This window comes from Orcinus orca, chromosome 19 (assembly GCF_937001465.1).
Source record: "Orcinus orca chromosome 19, mOrcOrc1.1, whole genome shotgun sequence".
Classification (NCBI taxonomy): domain Eukaryota; kingdom Metazoa; phylum Chordata; class Mammalia; order Artiodactyla; family Delphinidae; genus Orcinus; species Orcinus orca.
This window is the reverse complement of record NC_064577.1, coordinates 39,103,199-39,123,987: the sequence shown is the minus strand read 5'-3', so window position 1 is coordinate 39,123,987 and position 20,789 is coordinate 39,103,199. Positions and strand designations below refer to the sequence as shown.

General features: G+C 51.0%; 1 protein-coding gene across 5 annotated transcripts in view; it reads left to right on the top strand.

Annotated features, from left to right (window-relative positions):
* The window catches only part of DBF4B (DBF4 zinc finger B), a 42,174-nt gene extending 21,589 nt beyond the window's left edge, over positions 1-20,585 (top strand). For all 5 annotated transcript variants that reach the window (XM_033417017.2, XM_049702368.1, XM_033417015.2 and 2 more), the window contains 11 exons: positions 1,703-1,857; positions 5,076-5,261; positions 5,884-5,934; positions 6,690-6,777; positions 7,954-8,027; positions 10,088-10,121; positions 11,569-11,614; positions 13,923-14,039; positions 17,262-17,370; positions 17,509-17,633; positions 18,487-20,585. In XM_033417017.2, the coding sequence (XP_033272908.2) occupies positions 1,703-1,857; positions 5,076-5,261; positions 5,884-5,934; positions 6,690-6,777; positions 7,954-8,027; positions 10,088-10,121; positions 11,569-11,614; positions 13,923-14,039; positions 17,262-17,370; positions 17,509-17,633; positions 18,487-19,426 (1,925 nt within the window). In that variant the 3' untranslated portion in view covers positions 19,427-20,585. The remainder of the gene's footprint in view (positions 1-1,702; positions 1,858-5,075; positions 5,262-5,883; positions 5,935-6,689; positions 6,778-7,953; positions 8,028-10,087; positions 10,122-11,568; positions 11,615-13,922; positions 14,040-17,261; positions 17,371-17,508; positions 17,634-18,486) is intronic.
* Positions 20,586-20,789: the final 204 nt, after the last annotated feature.

Sequence of the window (20,789 nt, the reverse complement as noted above, 5' to 3'; positions counted from 1 at the left end):
GCCTCGACTAAAAGATCCCGCACACGGCAATGAAGATCCCGCATGCCGCAACTAAGACCCAGCGCAGCCAAATAAATAAATAAATATTTTTAAACAATGAAATCAGGTCCAAACCCCTCATTTAAAGTCCAGCAGTCTTACTAACTATATCTTGGTATCAGCTATTCTGGGTCAATTTTTTGAAGTATGTGTCATGCTCTTTCAATATGTTAGTTTCAAATATGCATTTTTATTTCAGGAAAGTTTTTAGAGTTTTTAGTATTCTGGGTGTTTTTGTTTGTTTGTTTTAGTTTTTGTCTTCAGAGACTCTGATTATCTGTATATTAGAACTTCTGTGCTTATCTTCAGTATTTGCCACTTTCTCTTGAATCCTTTTTATCTCTTCAAATGTTAACATTTTGTTGTGAAAGTTTTCAAACCTGCAACAAAGTCAAAAGTAACAGTGAGCACAGACACACCACTTAGATTTTACCATTGACATTTTATTTGTTTTGTGTGTGTGTGTGTGTGTGTGTGTGTGTGTATGTGTTTTGGGTTTTTGTTTGTTTTGTTTTGTTGTTTTTTTGGCCGCACCACGTGGGTTTTGGGATCTTAGTTCCCTGACCAGGGAATGAACCTGGGCCCTGGCAGTGAAAGCACCAAGTCCTAACCACTGGGAATTCCCTATGACTGACAGTTTAATACATTTGTTTTATCACATATCTATCCATCTTATTTTGATACACTTCAAGTAATTTGTAGACATTATAATAATTCAGCATGCATTTCATTGACCAGAATTCCATATTTGTTTGTAGTTTTTTTCCTTTTAATGTAAAATGTGTATACAATGAAATGCACAATTCTCAAAGGTATGTTCATTGAGGTGGGGTTTTTTTAGCTTTATTGCGTTATAATTTACATACTGTAAAAGTCATTTGTTGCAAATGTACACTTGCAATGCTTTTTAAGTAATTTACAGAGTTGTGCAATTAACACAACAATCTAATTGCAGAATATTTCCATCACCCCAGAAAGAACCTCATGCCAGTTTGCAAACACTCCTCATCCCCACCCCCAGCCCTAAGCAGCCACTAGTCTAATTTCTGTCTCTCTATATTTTCCTTTTCTGAACATTTCATAAAAATGTAATTTACAGTATGTGGTCTTTTGTGTCAGGCTTTTCTCGCTCAGCATATTTCTGAGGTTCAGAACTGTAGCCTGTTGCTGTAGCCTGTGTCCACAGTTCATTTGTTTTTATTGCCAAATAATATTCCATCATATGGATAGACCACATTTTGCTTACCATTTTATTTACATTTGAATTGTTTCCACTTTGGGGCCAAAATGAATAATGCTGCTGTGAACATTCTTGCACAAGTTTTATTTGGAAGTTTGTTTTCATTTCTCCTGGGGGTATGCCTAGGAGTGGAATTGCTGGATTTCATGTTAACTCTATACTTAACCTTTTGAGAAACTGCCACACTGTTTTCTAAAGTGGCTGCACCATTTTACATTCCCACCATCCATGTATGAGGGTTGGGTTTCTCCGCATCTGGGCTTCCCGAGGACAGGAACACAAGTCTCACGTCCACCTTGGTGGACGGGCGCCCGAGGCCTGGCCAGGTGCCATGCAGGGGCTGTTTGCGAGGGCTGATTGACCTGCAGGACTCTCTCTTACCTCAGGCTTCTCACTTTGCTCCCCTTTGTTGTTGTTTTCTAGGGGCTCAGCTAGGAGTTTCCAGTTGTCTGGGAAAATGCCAGAAGAGCTCACCGGATGCTGGGAGGCAGCCCTTTTCTGGAAAGTCCTTTTACTTGGATCTGCCCGCTGGCAAGAACCTACAGTTTTTGACGGGGGCCATCCAGCGGCTGGGCGGGGTATGTAACCTGCTTCTCTCCTGTGGTACCGTGTACCTTTGCGCGTTGTAGGGCAGGAGCTGGAGAGGGATTATATCTGTGACCTCCAGGTATTTTCAGGGCTATCACTACATTTTCCAAAGCAATTTAAGTATAAACCATTTTTTAAAAATAAAGTTAAATTTGTTCCCTAATTGGAAAAGTAATATCTGTTCATTCTAGAGACTTTGGAGAACATGGAACTGTTCAAGTAACAACCATCATTGTGATACATTTATTTTCTTGTGGATTCTTTTCTTCTTTCCCTCCCCTCCCCTCCCCTCCCCTTCCTCTCTCTTTCTCTCTCTCTCTCTCTCTCTCTCTCTGTCTCTCGTGGCTTTATTGAGATATAATTCACATACCATACAATTCACCCATTTAAAATATACAGTTCAATGGTTCTTAGTATATTCACAGAGATGTGCAAATTGTGTGATTACACAGTCAATTCTAGAACATTTTCATCAGCTCCCCCCCCAAAAAAAGACCCATACCTATCATCAGTCACTCCCCATTTCCCTCAGCACTCCCAACCCTGTATAACCACTCATCTACTTTATTTTATTTAATGCTTATTTTCTGTGTAGCTATGATCATGAATACATTTTTGATCACCAACTTTTTGCCCATAACCTTAAAGCATTAGCACTTTCCTATCATTCTTACCCCTCATGGACATTCTTTGTAATGAGTATATAATATCCTTTTGAGTAGATTATTAATTTATTTAACAGTTAACGTATGGGCATTTAGATTATTTCTAAATTTTAGCTCTTATAAATAGTACTGTGGTGAACAACTTTGGGGTAAAAGCATTTGCTGTATCTGAGTCCATTACAATATTTTCTAGAGCACATCATACAGTACTTTTAGTAAGGGGTTGACAGGGGTATTTCTGTGTTTAGAAAATAGGATGGTAACACTTGGCCCAAAAGAGGCAGGTAACTGGGGAAATTGCATGAATAGGATCAGAATGCAGAGGCTCTTTGCCATCAAACGAATGGAAACTCAGGGATATAGAAACTCAGCAATGGGGATGGACAGAATGAGGATTATACACCCAAACCAGCCCAAAATTACATGTTGAACTCTCAGTCTGTTCTTTCATTTAGCCTTTGCTGTGTAAAAAACCACCCCAGAACTTGGGCTTAAAACAATTTATTGTTTCTCACTGTTCTGTGTACTGGCTGAGTGCTTTCTCTGCTGGTTTCATAAGGGCTCACACCTGCAGCTGCGTTCAGCTGCAGAGTCAGCTGGGCTGGAAGGACCCAAGATGACCTCCCCCACACAGCTGGCTGTGGGTGCTGGCTGCCTCTGTGTGACTTCTCATACATTGTAGGAGAAGTGTCTTACATACGTCACATGTATATACACCATCATATGTGCATACAGCGAGCTAGACCAGCTAATCTACAAGGTGGTCTTAGGGCAGCTTTCCCAGAAGATGAAGGGAGAAGCTATAAGGTCTCGAGGCCTAGGCTGTAGAACTCACACGTATTACTTTCATCACATTCTGTTGGTCAAAAGGAGTCCAATTCAAGGGAGTGGACAAATGGGTTCCATCTCCTGATGGGAGGAACAGCAAAGTCAAAGGAGTGGGTTTGTTGGGATGGGAGGAACGCGTGGCCCTGAAATCATCTGTCTTTTTGCCATATTACAGAAGATAGGCACACTCCTTCAAGCCATAGCTTTAAAGATTTTTTAAAATTGTGATAAAATGTATATGACATAAAATATGCCTTTTTAACCATTTATAAATTCATTCTTTTAAGTTCATTGGCATTAATTACATTCATCCTGTTGTATAACCATCACTATCTGTTTCCAAAACTTTTTTCACCCCAAACAGAAACTCTGTAACCTTTAAGCGGTAACTTCCCATTTCACCTCCCCCAGCCCCCGTAATGCGAATCTACATTATGTTTCTGAATTTGCCCATTCTAGATACCTCACATCAGTGGAATCACTGATGTTTGTCCTTTTGTGTCTGGCTTATTACGCTTTAGCATAAAGTTTTCAAGGTTCACCCATGTTGTAGAATAGATCAGAGCTTCACTTCTTTCTCATGGCTGAATAATGCTCCATTGTATGGATAGACCACATTTTGCTTATCTATTCATCCATTGATGGACACTCGGGTTGTTTCTGCTTTTTAGCTATTATGAATAATGCTGCAGTGAACACTGGTGAACAAGCATCCATTCGAGTCCCTGTTTTCAATTCTGTTGGGTGTATACCTTGGAGCGGAATTGCCGGGTCATGTGGTAATCCATGTTTAGCTTTTTGAGGAACCTAAACTTTTATTTTTAAACCTAAGTGTCAGGTTTCTCATCCAGTCACACTTCAGAGAGGTCATCCATCCTTACTTTCACAGGTGTGCTGGAGCTGGCAGCTGCTGGCTCACGGGAACCAATTGTTACCATCTCTTTCCAGTTCCACATTCACTGATGTCATCTGGCTAGCTTGAAATCAGCCACAGTAGTGTTTTGCCCCACAGAAATCGGCAGATGCTACAAAGCGGGTTTTTTCACCCGGAGAGTTGGTCATTAAGCATCTGCCAGCTCACTACTGCTTATTTCCGTCTTTTCTTCTTCCCACAGACATGAGTTTTGTCATTGCGTTTCCGGCACTGTGTTGGGTTCTTGGGATGCAAGATGAGTCAGACCCTCTCAGTGCCGTGACGGGCTCACAGGTAGGATGAGCAGATATTTAGGCAGCTGAGTCGTAGCCAAAACCCATTTTTGTTTCAGGCTTTTGGTAGGGTGGTCAAGATTACCGATGCAGCATGTGGATGTCCCAGTGTATCTTCACAGCAAAATCATGGCTTAGCCAAGTTCTAATCTTCTCCGATCACTTCAGTGTGCTCTCACTCCATGCAGACTCAAACTAGTCAAATACTCAGAGCCTCCGGGCTTCTGCTGCTGGGTCAGGAGGAGCTGCAGTTCTGGAGACAAGAACCTGTGTCATATATATATATATATATATATATATATATATATATATATACACACACACACATACACCCTGTTGTATTTCAGGATGATGTCTTCTTGGGGGCCTGGCACCGAACTGCATTTGGTCTATTTAAAGACATTGATTCTAGAACTTCTGGCAGCCAAGATTTCCTTCCCCTACCTCTCGATATTGATGATTCTACTTCAGCCTTTTGGGTTTTAGCCACCTCTGTGATCTGGTTTCAGGTAATTGAGGGGTTTCTGAGCAAAGAAGTAAGTTACATCGTGTCCAGCCGCAGGGAGGCGAAGGCCGAGAGCAGCGGGACAAGTCACAGAGGCTGCCCCAGCCCCAGCGAGGTCACAGTGGAAACACTGTCCGTAGCCAACCCAAAAGGCAGCCGTGCCAGCCCCGCACAGAAAGCTGTGGACTCGGTAAGAACCTCATGGGGAAGGAAGTGTGTGTCTGATAAACGAAGGAAGTAGACCTCGGTGAGCCCACTTCGGCAGTTTCTGGTTTTAGTTTCATCTGGTTTATTTTAATCTCATATTTGAATCCAGGGGCTGAAACTGTCTTATCATAGCTCTGGATCCACACACCTCAGCGACATGCTATCCCCACGCCCTCCCTTCTGTGATACACGTTCACTTTTTCTGGGACTTCAGAGTCTGAGGTTCAGAAGCAGTAGGAGCGTCCTCTGTAAACCAGAGAGGGCTTGTTGGATTGGCCGAAGCTTGTCTGCTGGGGAGTGCGGGCTCTTCAAGAGAGGTCTCAGGACATTTGTAACGCTTGATCTTGGGTGAATTCAGAATGCCCTTCACCAGGCTCCAAGCTGCCTGGGCTGCAGCTCCCTGTGGGTGACCTGAACTTGAGTGTGGCTTTACCTTTACCTCTGAAAGGTTCTCCGGGCTCTCACTTCTGCCACTCCTCAGCTGTCACTGCTCCCAGCTTTCCGAGGGATGTGACTCCCAGACATCCTTGCCAGCCCCCGTGGAAACATCTGTTTGTGCACAGGTGGTCTCCACAGCTGCCCCCATTGCTCCTCTCTTCCGCCAGGTGCCTCTGAGCAGAGGGAAGGAGCTCCTGCAGAAGGCCATCAGGAACCAGGTGAGCTGAGGGGGACGGGCTGGAGGCCGGTGTCTCTGGCACAGGGACGGAGTCAGCCTTGCCTCTGGAGGTTCTTCTGAAGCACTAACACAAAAGGCACACCCGGGCAGACGTGTAGAACTGTCGAGATTTTCTCCTTACAAACGAGGAAGTGGGGCTCAGAGAAGCTAAGTAATCTGCCCAGAGTCACCCAGGGTGGAGGTGGTAGAGCCAGGATTTGACTCCATGATCTTTCCAGCTCCAGGGCCTCCCAAGAGAGCTTGGGAGAAACGCTGTGGCACGTGTCAGACTTTGTACGGCTTTCACAAGTAGCTGTTTATCCTTTTTGTGAGAATCCAGGGCCATTACAGTGAAGTGGCAGGAGGAGGAGTTCAGGTGCCATCAGTGGGCGCCTTGGCTGTGGCTGTGACGCGGGAGGGTGGTGTCGCCGGACTCGGGCAGCCAGCGTAGTTTCCTGCTCGATGATGGTGACTGTTTATTGTGTCCTTCTGGTCCCAAGGTGGCCGGAGCAGAGCCTATAGGCCGATCAGCAGTCCGTGCCCTCCCGATGTGGCCAGCCCGTGCGGAGGAGAGGCTCTTCCCGGGGGTTGGGATCAACTGTCCAGGCCCTGTGCTCTCGCCCCTGTCCGCCCCGCCCCACACAACAACCCCGCACATGGATGACCCGGGGCTCCCAGAAGCCAGGCCAGCCTGTCCGCTGGTGGTCAGGCCTTGGGGGGTCTCATGCTCCTGCCTGACTTGGCTTGTCTTTGCAGGGCAGCGGCGGCGGAGGCGGTGGTGGGCGCGGCAGCAGCCTCCTGAGCAACGCCCGCTCCTGGGGCGTGCGGATTCTCCACGTGGATGGTACCCTTCCTGCCCGGGGCCTGCGGAGGGGAGGGTTGCCGACTTTGTCTGGGGACCTCGGCTGTGATAGGGACCAGAGCCGTGTACTAGTTGAACCCAGATGTACTCAGTTACTTACTGTGCAGCTCTGCTACGATGGTGGGGGGTGGCGTGGGGAGCAGCACCAGCAGTAGCAGAGCGCGGGCACTGGGGAGGCTGCTTTGTTTAACCCACGCACAGCCCTCCTCAGCTGCTGTGACGATCCTGTTTTATAAATAAGAAACAAATCCTAATATCCATGACCCCTTATCAGGTATTTCCGCTGTGCTAGGAATCGCCTAATTTAATCCTCACCGCAGTCTTCTGCCCATTGTACAGATGAGGAAATTGAGCCTCAGAGAATGGATTAAGTAAATTATCCATAGTCTCACCAGGAGTGAATAGTGTGGCTCACATTCCCACCTATTTTGGCTCAACTAAATTTCATGTTCTTTCTTTCCTCTAGGGTTGCCTCACACTATAACCACCTGTTTGCAGGTTATAATAAATTTACATGAGAATAGCTGTCTTGAATCTGCAGCCAGCCCTCACACCCAGCTGCACTTTGCTTCTGTAGTTTTTTCTCTGACCCATTGAAGGGGGATGGTCCAGATCCAGCCCTAGATCTGTGGTCGGTGGGGGGGTGCGGGTGGTAGGGAACTGTGCTGGGGAAGATCCTGGTCTGGGATGCTGGGGGGTTCCATTGCCGCTGGAAAACCAGCCATTTCTGACTTGATCTAATTTCCTGCCTTCCGTGTATTAGAGAAGCTGCAGCATGTGTAGCCCCTGCTGGGTCTGCCACCTAAGGGTGCATCTGAGTAACTGCCATGGCTTGGTCTCCCCCACAGAAGCCGCTCTTCAGTAGAACCTTAAAGCTCTTTATGGGTCATAAGGCACCTCCTGTTCAAGACTTGTATTCAGTGCTCCAAAGGAGCGTGAAGGCAGCTTAGGTACTTTTCCAGGGATAGAGGACCCAGGCCTCTCTTTTATTATCGGCAGGTGCAGAGATGACACGTAGCCAGAAGGTGGCAGGCAAGGCTGGTGTGATCCAGCAAGCCAGGCCGGGTGAGAAGTTTAGTCTCCCAGCCCCAAGATGGGGCTGTGCCGGGGAAATGAGGAGAGGAAGCCTTCGGCTGCAGCCCTCTGTTTCCCCCACAGAAATGATGATGCATGTGCAGCAGCTGTCTCTTGATGCGCCATGTGTGAAGAAGCAAGGGCCAAAGAAGCCAGAGGTAGGTCACTCCCCTGAGCTGAAGGGCAGCAGGAAAGTCTGTGACAGCGCTGGTAAACCCAGCACGCACTCCAGCCACCTCCTTCTGGCCTTGACCGAGAGGCCTCTCGGTCAGCTCATCCCTGGTGCTCACAGCCCTGCGTTGCCCTGTCTTCTCTCCTGCCTGTGCTACCTGCGCATCCCCCGTGCTACACTGAGGCATTCGTTGCAGCCTGGGCTGCGGACTGCCTGCGGGTAGTCCTGGCCTGGATAAAACACAAACACTCGTGGCCTGCTGGCCAGCCTGCCCTTCTGAGGATGGCTCTTGGCCCAGGAATGAGCCTGCAGATTGCACGGGTGGCGGCAGTGGGGTGCTGGTGTTGGAAGTAGCTGCCATATTCCAAATCCTTGTTTGGCTTTTCCTTCCTTTGCTGGAGTTAGAAATTGATGTGTATCACATCAAGAGAGCCGGGCTGATTTAAAGCCACGGGGTATTCACCCAGCCTGCATCCGAGGAAAAGTTAAGCCCTACAGGTCCATCCAGGGCCTGATACCCAGGAGCAGAACCACATCCAAACCAGATGGCGCGCTCAGCCTCGACACCCCTCGCCCCAGCCCCTCTGGTTTGGGCATCTTTAGGGTCTTGCTGCCGCTGCTAAGTAGATTTACATTGCTCGCATTTGGGAAAAGTATACAATGAAAGTCTCGTTCCCCTCCAACTCCTGCTCCCCAGCCGCCGAGCTCCCTCCCTGAGGTCCACAATGTGAACAGTTTCTCAAATGTCCTTCCAGGACTCCAAGCATCTACAAGCAGATACACCAAAATTCCCCCCTTTTACGCGAATACATAGTATTTTTACTTTGTTCGCTTAGTAATCTCTTTTGTAGTTACTTGGGACCCTTTCGGAGCAAGTTCTGGGTGCAATCTGCTGATAGGTGAGGGCAGGTGGAAGGCTTCTTCGGGCTGTGTTTGCCCCGGCAGTGTGGCCTGGAGGAGAATCTGGAACCTCCTCGGGCCCAGAGGCGCACACAGTCATGGAGCCGTTGGATCTCATCCTATCCGCACCCTCCCAACTCTTTAACTGATTTTTAAAAATTTGTTCCATTTGGTTTTTAATATTAGCTTTGTTTGACCTTCGCCTAAAAGTTGGTTTGTTGTTTTTTTTGTTTGTTTGTTTTATTTATTTATTTTTGGCTGCATGGGCCTTCGTTGCTGCACGCGGGCTTTCTCTAGTTGCAACAAGCGGGGGCTACTCTTCGTGGTGGTGCACAGGCACCACCCATCGCAGTTTTTTACCCATCGCAGTGGCTTCTCTCGTTGTGGAGCACGGGCTCTAGGCGCACGGGCTTCAGTAGTTGTGGCACATGGGCTCAGTAGTTGTGACTTGCGGGCTCTAGAGCACAAGCTCAGTAGTTGTGGCGCACGGGCTCAGTAGTTGTGGCTCACGGGCTCTAGAGCACAGGCTCAGTAGTTGTGGCGCACGGGCTTAGCTGCTCCTCAGCATGTGGGATCTTCCCAGACCAGGACTCAAACCTGTGTCCCCTGCATCGGCAGGCGGATTCCTAACCACTGTGCAACCACAGAAGTCCCCTAAAAGTTGGTTTTGACAAACACAGTCAGGGTATGCGAGATAGGGCACCATAAGCAAGAGGCGTTGTCTTCTCCCTTTTCCTATCAGCTGCCCTGAAATGGCAGCCATGCCTAGAAAATACAGGCTGCCCTTAGCAAGCACCTACTCTGCGTCAGGTCTGTTACCTGCTGGAATTTCATCTGTGCCACATCCAAAGAGTTAAGTGGGAACTCTGCACATCGGCCCCCTAGCCCTTGCTCTTTGCTCTGCCCTGCATTCCCTGTACAAAGTCAGCTGCTGTTGAGATTCACGCACAGAGTTCACCACACTTCAAGTCCCTGGGGAGGTGGAGGGAGCCGTGGTGCTGAGGTCTGCTCCAGCTCACAGTCCAGCCGTGGGCAGGAAGCTAAGTGGGGCAGACTGGTGGCAACTCGGCTCACTGGGCCCAGTTCCTCGACACCCCCCTCCGCCGGCTGCCTCACATCCTTAACCTATTTTCCCTTTCCATTTAGGGAACATGTCCAGCAGAGTCAAGAACACGGAAAGGTCAGTGTGATAGCTCCTCCTCATTTAATTGCCATCCCTCCCTCCCTAAATGCTTCCCCACGACTCCCTCTGTGGCAGCATCTGCTCACTTTTCTGCGGCAGGAAGCAAGTCCAGGTTGTATGGCCCCATCGTGTTTCCAGGGCCTGAGCTTCGGAGCGGAGAGTGGTGGGAGAGAGGCCTCCATGAGCGAGTCCCGGGCTGCTGGGCCGGGCCTTCTCTTTAGAGCCAAGACCTCAGGCGGTCGCTCTGGCTCCTGCATCCTCTGGCTGTTCCTGGTCACTGATCGCAGTTCAGCATCCTTTTCCTTCTGATTCAGGAGCAGTTTGGGGTGGGCACTTTGACAGCTGCCTACCACTTGCAGAAATGCCAGACTCCCTGAAACTGACAGACAGGCAGAATGGTAGGCCGGCTCTCCTTGGACAGCAGGAGAGTTTCTCCCCCTGGATGTTCCTCCCAGAGATGCTCTTTAAGTGGCATTTATTCGTGCACAAACAGGAGCTAAGAAAAGTCACTTGGCACCTCTCACGTGTGAAATCCAAGGAAATCTGTAGGGGACTTGATTTTAATCACTGTCTCAGTTAATTAGAAAGACGAGAAGTCGCCCCAAAAAGTAATTAATGGGATCTGCTGCTACGCAAGGAGAAAGGCTGCTTCTCTTTGGGCACTGGTGGCCTGGAGCGGGTCTGGGAGCTGAGAGGGGCCAGCCTGTTTGGGGATTTGGTTCTGCCCAGGCTTCCAGTGCCTTGGCTTCCCCTTTGACAGGACTTCTGGTCATTGTGGGAGCGTGGAAGTGGTTTATAATGCCTAAGAGAGTCTGTAAACTGTGCAGATAGGCAGCTAGTAGGGGATGAATCTCTTGATTAATTGACTCCAAATCTGTCTTCTCAGCACCCCTTTGCCCTGTTTTTTCAGGAACCAGATTTCACTTTTGATATTTTTTTCCTGTCCTTCTGCCAGGACCTCGAAACACTCTTTCGCTCCCTTCCTCACTGTTCCTCCCCTAAAAAAAACCCAGGATTCTCATGGAGAATTCTGTCTAGGAGCTGTTCTCAGGCCCCTTGGTAAAGGTCTGGGAAGGAGCTGAGGCTTTTAGCAGAAACCAACCGGGGCTGGGTTTCTCCCACGCAGCCAAGTTTCTGACGGTCGAGGTTGACAGCCTCCAGCACCCACGCCCAGGAGGCTGAGGGCGGGCACACCTAGGACCCCGGGCACGCCTAGGACTCCCCGCAAGAGTTGCTGCCTCTCTCCCAGGTAGAGGCTGGAGGAAGTAAGAGTGGGTGCCTCGCTCTGCAAATGGAAAGGCGCACCTCGGGGCAGCGAGCGTTCCAGCTCCGAGGGCCCTTTAGGCTTTGGCAGAGCCTCACCTCCCTGCGCATTTCCTGCGTGTAGAGCTCAGGCCCCACACCGGAGCAGACAGATGGCTAACGGGCACACTCTTCCTTCCAGTGGCCAGACTGAAGGCACCGTTCCTCAAAGTCGAAGATGAGAGCAGGTGAGTGGGCCACCAGATGCACATGGAGGAGAGGTACTCGGGGGCCCCAAGCTGCCATGGGGACATGGAGCCCCTCAGCCCTGCACTTTTGTCTTCCCCGGAAGTCCCTTTGTCCCCTCTCTCATGGAAAAGTCTCACACGGTGCCTCTCGGGCGGCACCGTGCCCAGCCGGCACTCCTCTTGGTCGTAAGTCAGAGGTTAATGATCCTGTGTGTGAATTCCCTCCTTTTAATGCTCTGCTTTTGCGAGTCCATGGTGTCCCATCCAGGCTCAGTTTTGCTCCTCGTTTCCCCCCCACATGTACACTGACACTTAATACCGAATCGTTGCTGGTATTAGTGCTAGTACAGTCTTGGATGAAGTGAAGATTTCTGGGGTAATATTGGGGTTCCCTTGTCAGACCACCTTGTACTTGATGAAGCCTTTCTGTCTGGCTGTGTAAAACCCTTTCCTGGTACATGTTATCTCGTGACAGCCCTGGGTAAAACTGGCATGAGGAGAGTCCATTCTCTTCCCAGTGGGGAAACTGAGGTCAGAGAAATTAAGGGACATGAACACGGCCACTTTCCTAATGAATCTTAGCCCAAAGCTAGAATCCACATCCAGCCGGGCGCCCTCTCCACTCTGCCCTGTCTGCCCCCACGAGGGCCCCTTCTTACCTAGAGCAGGAAGGTCACATTGATGATAACCTGATGAGCTGTTAGCCACCTGGGTTACCACTGACTCTTCCGTAGAAACTAGATCAGGAGTCTGTGAGAATCTAGAATTAATCCAAAAAGTTTTTTTAAAAGAGAAAAAGCCCACATGTACCCAGCAGCAACTCCTGCACCAGAATTCTCTGTGTCCCTCAGCTCAGGTGGGCCAGCTAGAGACCCAGGCCCAGGAGCCTGGCCTGCCTGCCCGCCCTCCAGATGGCACCGGCACACAGTACAGAGCTGGCTCTGGCAGCTCGAAAGCCGGTAGAAAGAACACAGGGATGGAAGGAGGCCCCCTCGTCTGCTGTGCCAGTGGGCCGGGAGGCACGTCCTTCACACTCAGCCCCTTCACAACCAGCTAAGTCAAGTAGTCATGACTCCAACGCAGTGGCTGAGACACCGCCAGGGCCTCAGTATCTCTGCACACGGCATGCACAGGCCGTGTCACTGGTAACCGGAGCAGGGTACATGGGTTTGTGTGCCCCTGGCATCGTAGGCAAGATCCAAGTGGAGCTGAGCTTTCTCACGATCCTTTGTACGTGTGGTTCTAAAGCAGGCGGTCTTCAAAGCCCGGCGTAGCCACACCGAACTCAACTTGCCAGCCTCCTGAGCAGGAGCAAAGAAACATGGAGGAGGCGAAGGGCGGGCACCAGGGCTGTGAAGGGCGCCTCCGTCTCCTTCAGGGTCCAAGAAGACTTTTTTTTTGGCTGTGCCGCACGGCTTGCGGGATCTTAGTTCCCCGACCAGGGTTTGAACCCTAGCCCCCTGCAGTGGAAGCGCCGAGTCTTAACCACTGGACCACCAGGGAAGTCCCCAAGAAGACTCATTTGTTAATTCACTTCTGAGGCCACGGGGCTCTTACTGTGCCACCCAGCAACCCAGGGCCTGCTCTCCTCTGGAGCACCAGCCACTGCAACCCAACACGGTGTGCCCAGGGTTTGCTGAGTATCCACAGATCGCCAGATCTGGCTCTGAAAGTCTCCTGAACGTGAGCAACTTGAAGCAAACCCCCCAAATCACTCAGTATAGGTCTGACTATCCAGACCTTCACTGTGCCTCTCTTCCTTCCAGAGCACCACCCCTCAGATAGTACAAAGGACCAGCCCAGAGCAGAGATGTTCCTCTTCATGGAGCAGGAAGATCACTGCTCTGGGTTAAACATCCTTGCATTTAGATTCTGCCAGGCTAGAGTCCTCAGAGGTCACGTGAAGATCGAGAAACAAAATGGAAAGATGGGAGGAACTAGATCAGGATTTGGGAGACGTGGCCTCCCATCTGGACCTGGCCACTTACAGGTCGTGAGCCCTTGGGCAAGTCACAAAACCTTTTGGGCTTTGTTTCCTCTTGTATAAAACAGGGTAACACCGTTGTCCCGCTCAGCTCAGAGGTTACAGGATTCAGGGGAGGCAGTAAGTGTAAACAGTCTTGGAAAGTAGACAGGAAGAGTGTTAATTTAAAATATTAATCTAACCTAGTAAGGCAGATGAGAGCATTGTTCTAGAATTTAAAAGTTGGGCAGGTGAGAGTGGAATTCTCGGGAGTTGGGCCAGCCCCCCTTCCTCACCCTTTCCACTTCCCCACTGTAGTCAAAGTGGAAGTTTTCTGTGTTTCAGGAAGTTTCGTCCTTTCCACCATCAGTTTAAATCCTTTCCCGAAATTTCTTTTCTGGGACCCAAAGACGCAAGTCCCTTTGAGGCCCCGACGACTCCGGGCATCTCGCGCCATACCAGGTGGGTCTTTCTGGTTCCTGAGTACCAAGAGCTGGTTCCAGGCCAAAGTCCTCCCCGTTGGGCCTGCTGGTCAGGTTTGGGAATGGCCATGTGTTAGCTCCTTAGGCGAGGTCTATTCCGGGAACTTAGCCCAGAGAAGAGAGACGCCAGGAGTGTCCATCCATTTTATGTGGTGCTTTCCATCCATACTGAAGAATTTGACTTGTGTCCAGAGGGCAAGAGGCTGTTTTCTGAAACTCGAATTATAGACCACCTTCATCAGAGTCCCCTGGGGTCCCTTTAAAAATGCAGGGCCCTGGACTCCACACTCATAGAATCACAGTCTCTGGTGATAGAGCCCCCAAACCTGCATGTTCGTGGGCTCCCCATGTGATTTCAGTGCACATCAAAGTTCGAGGCCTTTTGAGCTAAACATGGGGGCAGGGGATCTGGGGGACCTGCCACACCATGTGGTCCAGAGTGGCTTGTATGCTGGTCGGTATTCCTACTCTGCAGATGGGTGAGAGTTTGAACCTTCACTGACCAAATCACAGAAGGAAGGTGGTTCGGGTGATGGCCTGAACACCTTCTCAGCCCCTTTCTAACTTGTGGGCCGCAGGGTTAGTTTACAGACCAGGAGAATAGAAGGCAGATGTTCAGCCCGAGGGTCCCCAGGGCCAAGGAGGACCTGTGGCTTCCACCAGCAGAAAAGGGCCACGTGATCAGGAAACAGTGCTAATGGTAAGAAAAACAGAAAGGGAATGTGGCAGTAGATGGAAAGCAGAGGAAGGCAAGAACAGGCTGGGGTGAAGTCCAGGTGCCCCTCATCCCTTTCCCAGAAGGTGCAAGGGACAGCAGAGAGGAAGTCATGAGGCCGCCCGGGCTGGGCCTGGGCGGGGTGCTCGGCCTGGGATGGCCTGGGGATGGCAGAGGAGCCGACAGGTTGTAAAGGGAAGACAGTGAAGCAGTGAAGCTTTGGTGACCAGATGTGAGGAACAGAGAGGGGGTAGCCCAGCGTTTTGGGGGTGTGCATAGAAAATCTGTGGGAGGAAATGTTACTTTTTTTTTTAATTTTAAAATTGTTATATTTTGGTTCAAAATTCAAGAGTTACAAAGGGTTTAAAGTGAAAAACCTACATTCTACACCCATCCCCCAATCTCCAGACTGTGAGTCTCTCTCCAGAGAGAGTTTATGGACAGAAGTACATTGTGTATCCTTTGTTCCCTCTTCTCACAATATTCTTCCCTGTGCTGGATCTTGCTTTTCCACTTAACATATCTTAGATTAATTTCTATTAGTACCTGAAAAGCATCTTCATTCCCTTTAATGGCTGCAGGGTATCCCATGGTATGGATTTACCGTATTTTATTTAACAGACACGTAGATGATTTCCAGTCTTTGGCTATCATAAACAGTGCTGCAGTGAGTAGTCTTGTTCAGAGTAAATTTGTGACTGTTCAAGTATATTTGCAGGATAAATTCCTAAAAGTGGAAATGCCAGGTCAAAGGGTGCTTACATTTGTAATTTTGAGAAATGCGGCCAAATTGCTTTTCATGGAGGTGATGCCAGGGTACGCTGTCACCCGCACTGGACCAGAGCCCGTTTCCCCATCCCCTTGGCTAATACTGTGAGCCGTCAGACCTGTTGACTTCGGCCAATCTTATAGATTAAAAACCGTATCTCAGTGTAATTGTAATTTTAATTTTTTTTCTTTTTATGAATGAGCTTAAGTGTGTTTTCCTGTGTTTGATCATTTGAATTTCTTTTTGTGTAAACCTTTTTCATATCCTTTGCCCACTTTTCTGTTCAGTTATTGATCACTTACTGATTTGTAAGGAGCCCTTTGTGTTTCAGGGAAATGAGCCCTTTGCTATGTTATTAGTTATAAATGTCCTCCCCAGTTTATGGTTTGTGTTTTAACTTTGTTTATGTTTTCTGCCATGCATATATTTTTAAAAATTGCATGTAGTTGAATTTTTCAGCTTTTTTCTGTTTCCTGGGTTTTGTGTCATACTTGGAAAGTCCTTAGGGGAATATTTTGGACCCGTTGAGTTTGCTGGGACAGCCAAACACCAATGCCCTACAGGCTGTTAAAAATGCAGGACTAACTACAAATAATAAATGCTGGAGAGGGTGTGGAGGGAAGGGAGCCCTCCTGCACTGTTGGTGGGAATGTAAATTGGCGCAGCCACTATGGAGAACAGTATGGAGTTTCCTTAAAAAACTAAAAATAGAGCTTTAGTTTTGATGCCATATGATCCATCAGTCCCAAGACATGGAAGCAGCCTAAATGGCCACGGACAGATGAATGGCTAAAGAAGATGTGTGTACACACACACACACACACACACACACACACACACACAGCGGAATACTGCTCAGCCATAAAAGACACTGAAATAATGCCCTTTGCAGCAACATAGGTGGACCTAGAGACTATCATACAAGTGAAGTAAATCAGGTAGAGAAAGACAAATACCATATGACAGCGCTTATATGTTGAGTCTAAAAAATAATACAAATGAATTTATTTACAAAATAGAAACAGACTCACAGACATAGAAAACAGACTTATGGTTACCAAAGGGGAAAGGGGGTGGAGGAGGGATAATTTAGGAGTTTGGGATTAACAGATACAAACTACTGTATATAAAATAGATAGACAAGAAGGTCCTACTGTATAGCACAGGCAACTATATTCACTATCCTATAATAAACCATAATGGAAAAGGGTATGAAAAAGAAAAAATACACACACATATATATATAAACTGAATCACTTTGCTACATAGCAGAAACTAACACAACGTTGCAAATGAACTATACTTCAATTAAAAAAAAAATACAGGACTAAATTCAGAGGAGAGGTCAGGTTCAAGAAAGATGTGAAAGTCCTCAGTGAAGGTGCAGCTGTGCGGGTCAAATGAACATGGGTTTGGGTGCGTGCGCAGAGCTGGAATGTCCTCAGGGATTCTTGCTGCCACTCATCAGCCGTCCTCACCTGTGGTTTGAGATGTGTGGGCAGGGACAGGACAGAGCTAAGAAAGGGTACTCACAGGGAGGCCTCGCCTTCCTTGCTGCCTCTCCTGAGGCCAAGTGTAGGCAGGCCAGCCTGTGCCTGCCCGGCTCTGGCCATTTTGGTCCATCCCTGCCCTGGTCTGGGCTCCAGGCCCCGGAGCAGCAGTTCCTGCTCTGAGGGCCCCAGCAGTGACCGCTTTCCCCCACCCTGTCCCCTCGCCAGAGAAGCCAGGGACCAGGAGCCAAGCCGGCGATCGGCCGCCTGCACGGTGCCCAGGAGGAAGAAGGGGTACTGCGAGTGCTGCCAAGAGGCCTTCGAGGAGCTGCGCGGGGTGAGCTCCTTCCCCACCACACACAGCAGCTCCCAGCCTGTCCTGAGGCCGCCTGCCCCGCCCGGTCTCTCCCGCCTGCTCCGCTTGTCTCCCGCCCTGGTCTGGTCTAATGCCCCTGCCTCCTCTCACCCTGGGCAGCATCTTCAGAGCCCCCAGCACCGGGGCTTTGCCCTGGAAGCCCGCCCGTACGCCGAAGTGGATCGGATCATCGCCCAGCTGGGCCACAGCTTTGCGGACATCCCCTTCCAGGCCAGCCTCCCCGGGTGAGCGCCACCGTGCCGCCCTGCTGCGGGTGGCGGGCACGACCACCTGAGGTGGGAAGGACCCTCAGGTTGGCGGCAGCAGGGACCAGGCTATGGCGTCCCTTCCCTTTCTTACTCCTTCCTTCCCTTTCTTTCCCGCCATCTCCTGTCCTGTTGGTTTCGGGGGGGTTGGGGTGGGGGAAGACCTCCATTTGTGGCTTCAGCTGATCAGATCAGGATGGGCCCTGATCAGAGTGTGGCTCCCTTTTTAACGCCCGGGCATCGCCACAGTTGGGGGCACAGGAGGAGCAGTTCAGCTGCTGTTTCCCGCCATGTGCCTGGTCATGGGCCTTTCTGGCCTTCTAGAAATGGGGAGGGGGATTCCTGGGTCCTTCCCAGGTGGGTGAAGAGGAGGATCTTGCTGCTTCTCTAGACGTTTACCCCCAGAAAGGATTGCAGGGGATTCAGCAGAATCCCAGGGCCCTCTGAGCCCCAGCTTCCCTCTGCTGCCCACCAAGGAGCTGTGGCTTCACCTCCCACCCCAAGTCTCCACCCCGGGCAGCCTCCCTGGGCTCAGGTTGGACAGCCAGGACCTGTGCTGCTTTCTCTAGCCACCAAAGGGCACAGCCTCCTGTGTGAAGTTAATAAATGGAGCAGCCTCTAACCTGTTCCTCTGGCCAGCCCTGAGCACGGGCCGCAGAGCCAAGAACGGGCCTCTCACAGGGACCCAGAATGGCCAGCTGTCTTCAGCACAACCAGAACACAGAAGGCCCCCGCTCTGCCCTCGGCCCCAGCCTCAGCCCGGGAGGACCCCAGCTTGCCACCTGCTCTGGAGTTGAACGCTATGGCCCGCTGGGTGCTTTTATCCCCACAGGCAGCCAGGCTCCTTGGCTTCCGATTGTGACCCTCTGTGTCCTGAGACTCCGCCTCCCAGCCAGCCATCCTATCTCAGGGCAGCATCTCCCAGGAGGAGGAAAGAAGACGATCACCAGGCCCCAGGTGCCTCAGAGCAAGATGGGACAGTGGGCGGCATGAAAGCACCAGCTGAACCTGTGGAGGCTGGCAAGATACCTGGACCAATAGCAAGCCGCCAGGAGCCGGGAGGGTCGGCTGATGTCTCTGTGGACCCCCGAGAGACACCAGTGTCCAGGAGCCCTGCTTACCAGTGCCTGCTGACCAGCTCTGGATTTGCTGAACTCTCCTCTGGCCCAGACCTGGCACTTGTTGGCCACAAGCGGAAGGTTCAGTTCCCCAGTGGCAATGCCGAGAAGAGGCCAGGGGTGTCCTGGCCACAGGCCTCATTCTTCGTCCCGAGAGCCCCCAGCCCCTGTGGCACCAGGACAGCCAGTGGCAAGCATCTTCCCTCCCTTCCCCTTCCAGGCCATGAGCCCAGGCCTCTGGCCTCCCTCCAGCCCGTGTGCCACCAGCAGACCTGCCTGTCCCTCCCGGGCCCTTTTCCCGGGCAGCCCACAGACAGGCCAGCAGAGTTCTGGGCCACACAGGCCCCCTGGCCTGGGGGAGGATGGCCCCCAGGATCTAAGGATTCTGAGTGCACAGCCTCTGGCCCTGTCTCCCAGCAGGCTGAGCAGCTCCCCAGCGGCCCCGCAGCTCCAGGCCAGCTGCCAGCCCACCTGCACTCAGCTGCGGGCACACAGACCCCAGGAGGACCTGCAGAGAGCCAGGCTACCTCTCTGCCCCCGCCCCTTCCAGCCAGCCGGGGGGCCAGCCGCTCCCGATGGTCCTGGACCCCCCAGCCTCTCCCTGTCTCCCAGTCCCAACCCCAGCCCAGTGCCAACAGAGAACTACTCCTGTGAGTCCCCCCAGGCACGCAGCTCTGGGGCCAGACAGCTCCCGACTCAGGGCAAGTTCCACCTCTGCTGAGTGCTGCACACCCAGCCCGGGCTGACCGGGCACACGGGGAGGAGCTGCGCCAGGGGCCTGGCCCTTGAAGTCCACGTGAACAGCTGTGGTCATGGCCAAGCTCTGTGGGGTTGACGGGGCCAGTCCTCCCACCCGCCAGGTCTTCAGGTGGGACCAAGAGGGTCTGGGCTGGGGGCTGCCCTCTCCCCTTCCTCCAGCCATGGCTTGTGCAGCCACGGCCAGCTGCCCAGGCCAGGAGGCAGAGGCAAGGTTGGCATAGGGAGAGCCCACAGAGAAGCTAGAGCAGCAGGCGCCATGGCCTGGCTTACCGTCCCTCTGCAGGTACTTGCTCTGCAGAGCCAAGAGGGTTAGTTGTCGGTGTTCACAACCACCACCCCCCCAGCCTCCTTTCCCACAAGCATGTGGCTCTCCTGCTTTCTGAGATGTGTTGTCCCCTCCCCCAGCCCCCCACGCTGGTGCACACAGATCCTCAGGAACATATGAAGCAGAGGAGGGGCTCGGCTGTGCACTTCCAGAGCTCCCTCCCTGCTGCACTTAGTGGGGGCCCGGCACTGACCTCTCCCCTGAGCCCAGGATGTAGCCAGAGCCCCCTCTGGGGACCCCTCTCAGCTCTTCCCTGCCGCCTAGCTCTGGCTGCCCACCCAGAGTTCAGTTCCAGTGTCAGTGGCTCACCTGCCAACTTCTGCAATCACCCTCCTCCCTCTCTCCTTCCCCAAGGACCTCCCCCCATTTCTTTCAGGCAAGCCATTAATCTGGAGACAGAGATGAGTTTGCTATCGATTCTTTGGCCACTTTTTTTTTTTTTTTTTACATTTTGTACTGTGGTTCCTCTCACCCTTCTCTGCCTCTGTGTGTTTCTCTCTTTAAATGTGGGGCTACCAGAAGGCTGGTGCTATTCTGTATCTCATTTTGGAGGAAGAAAGGGGGGCCTACCTGCAGGTGAGGACCTGAGTTGTTAGTTTGGAAATAGAGCAACTATGTGTGCAACCCTCATAGAGGTCGTGTTTGTCCTTTTTATGCCATCCTGTTAAATTTCACAATTAATCTTGGTTCAGGAGATGTAAAATAAATTTGTTAATAACAAATAGCAAAGATAGGGGGGCTGGAGTATGTGTGTCGGGCCTTGATCTCCCCTCCAGGGACCTGAGCAGTCTGACAGCCCAGCAGATAGACAGAACAACTGGTAAAAAGGATGGCTGCCTCCTGCAAGTGGGAGAGCATGCGTGGGTGCCACCACCCTCCTGAGGGCTGCAGGGAGGTGGGGCCGTGCCTGTCCAGTCTGCTCAGGTCACTCAC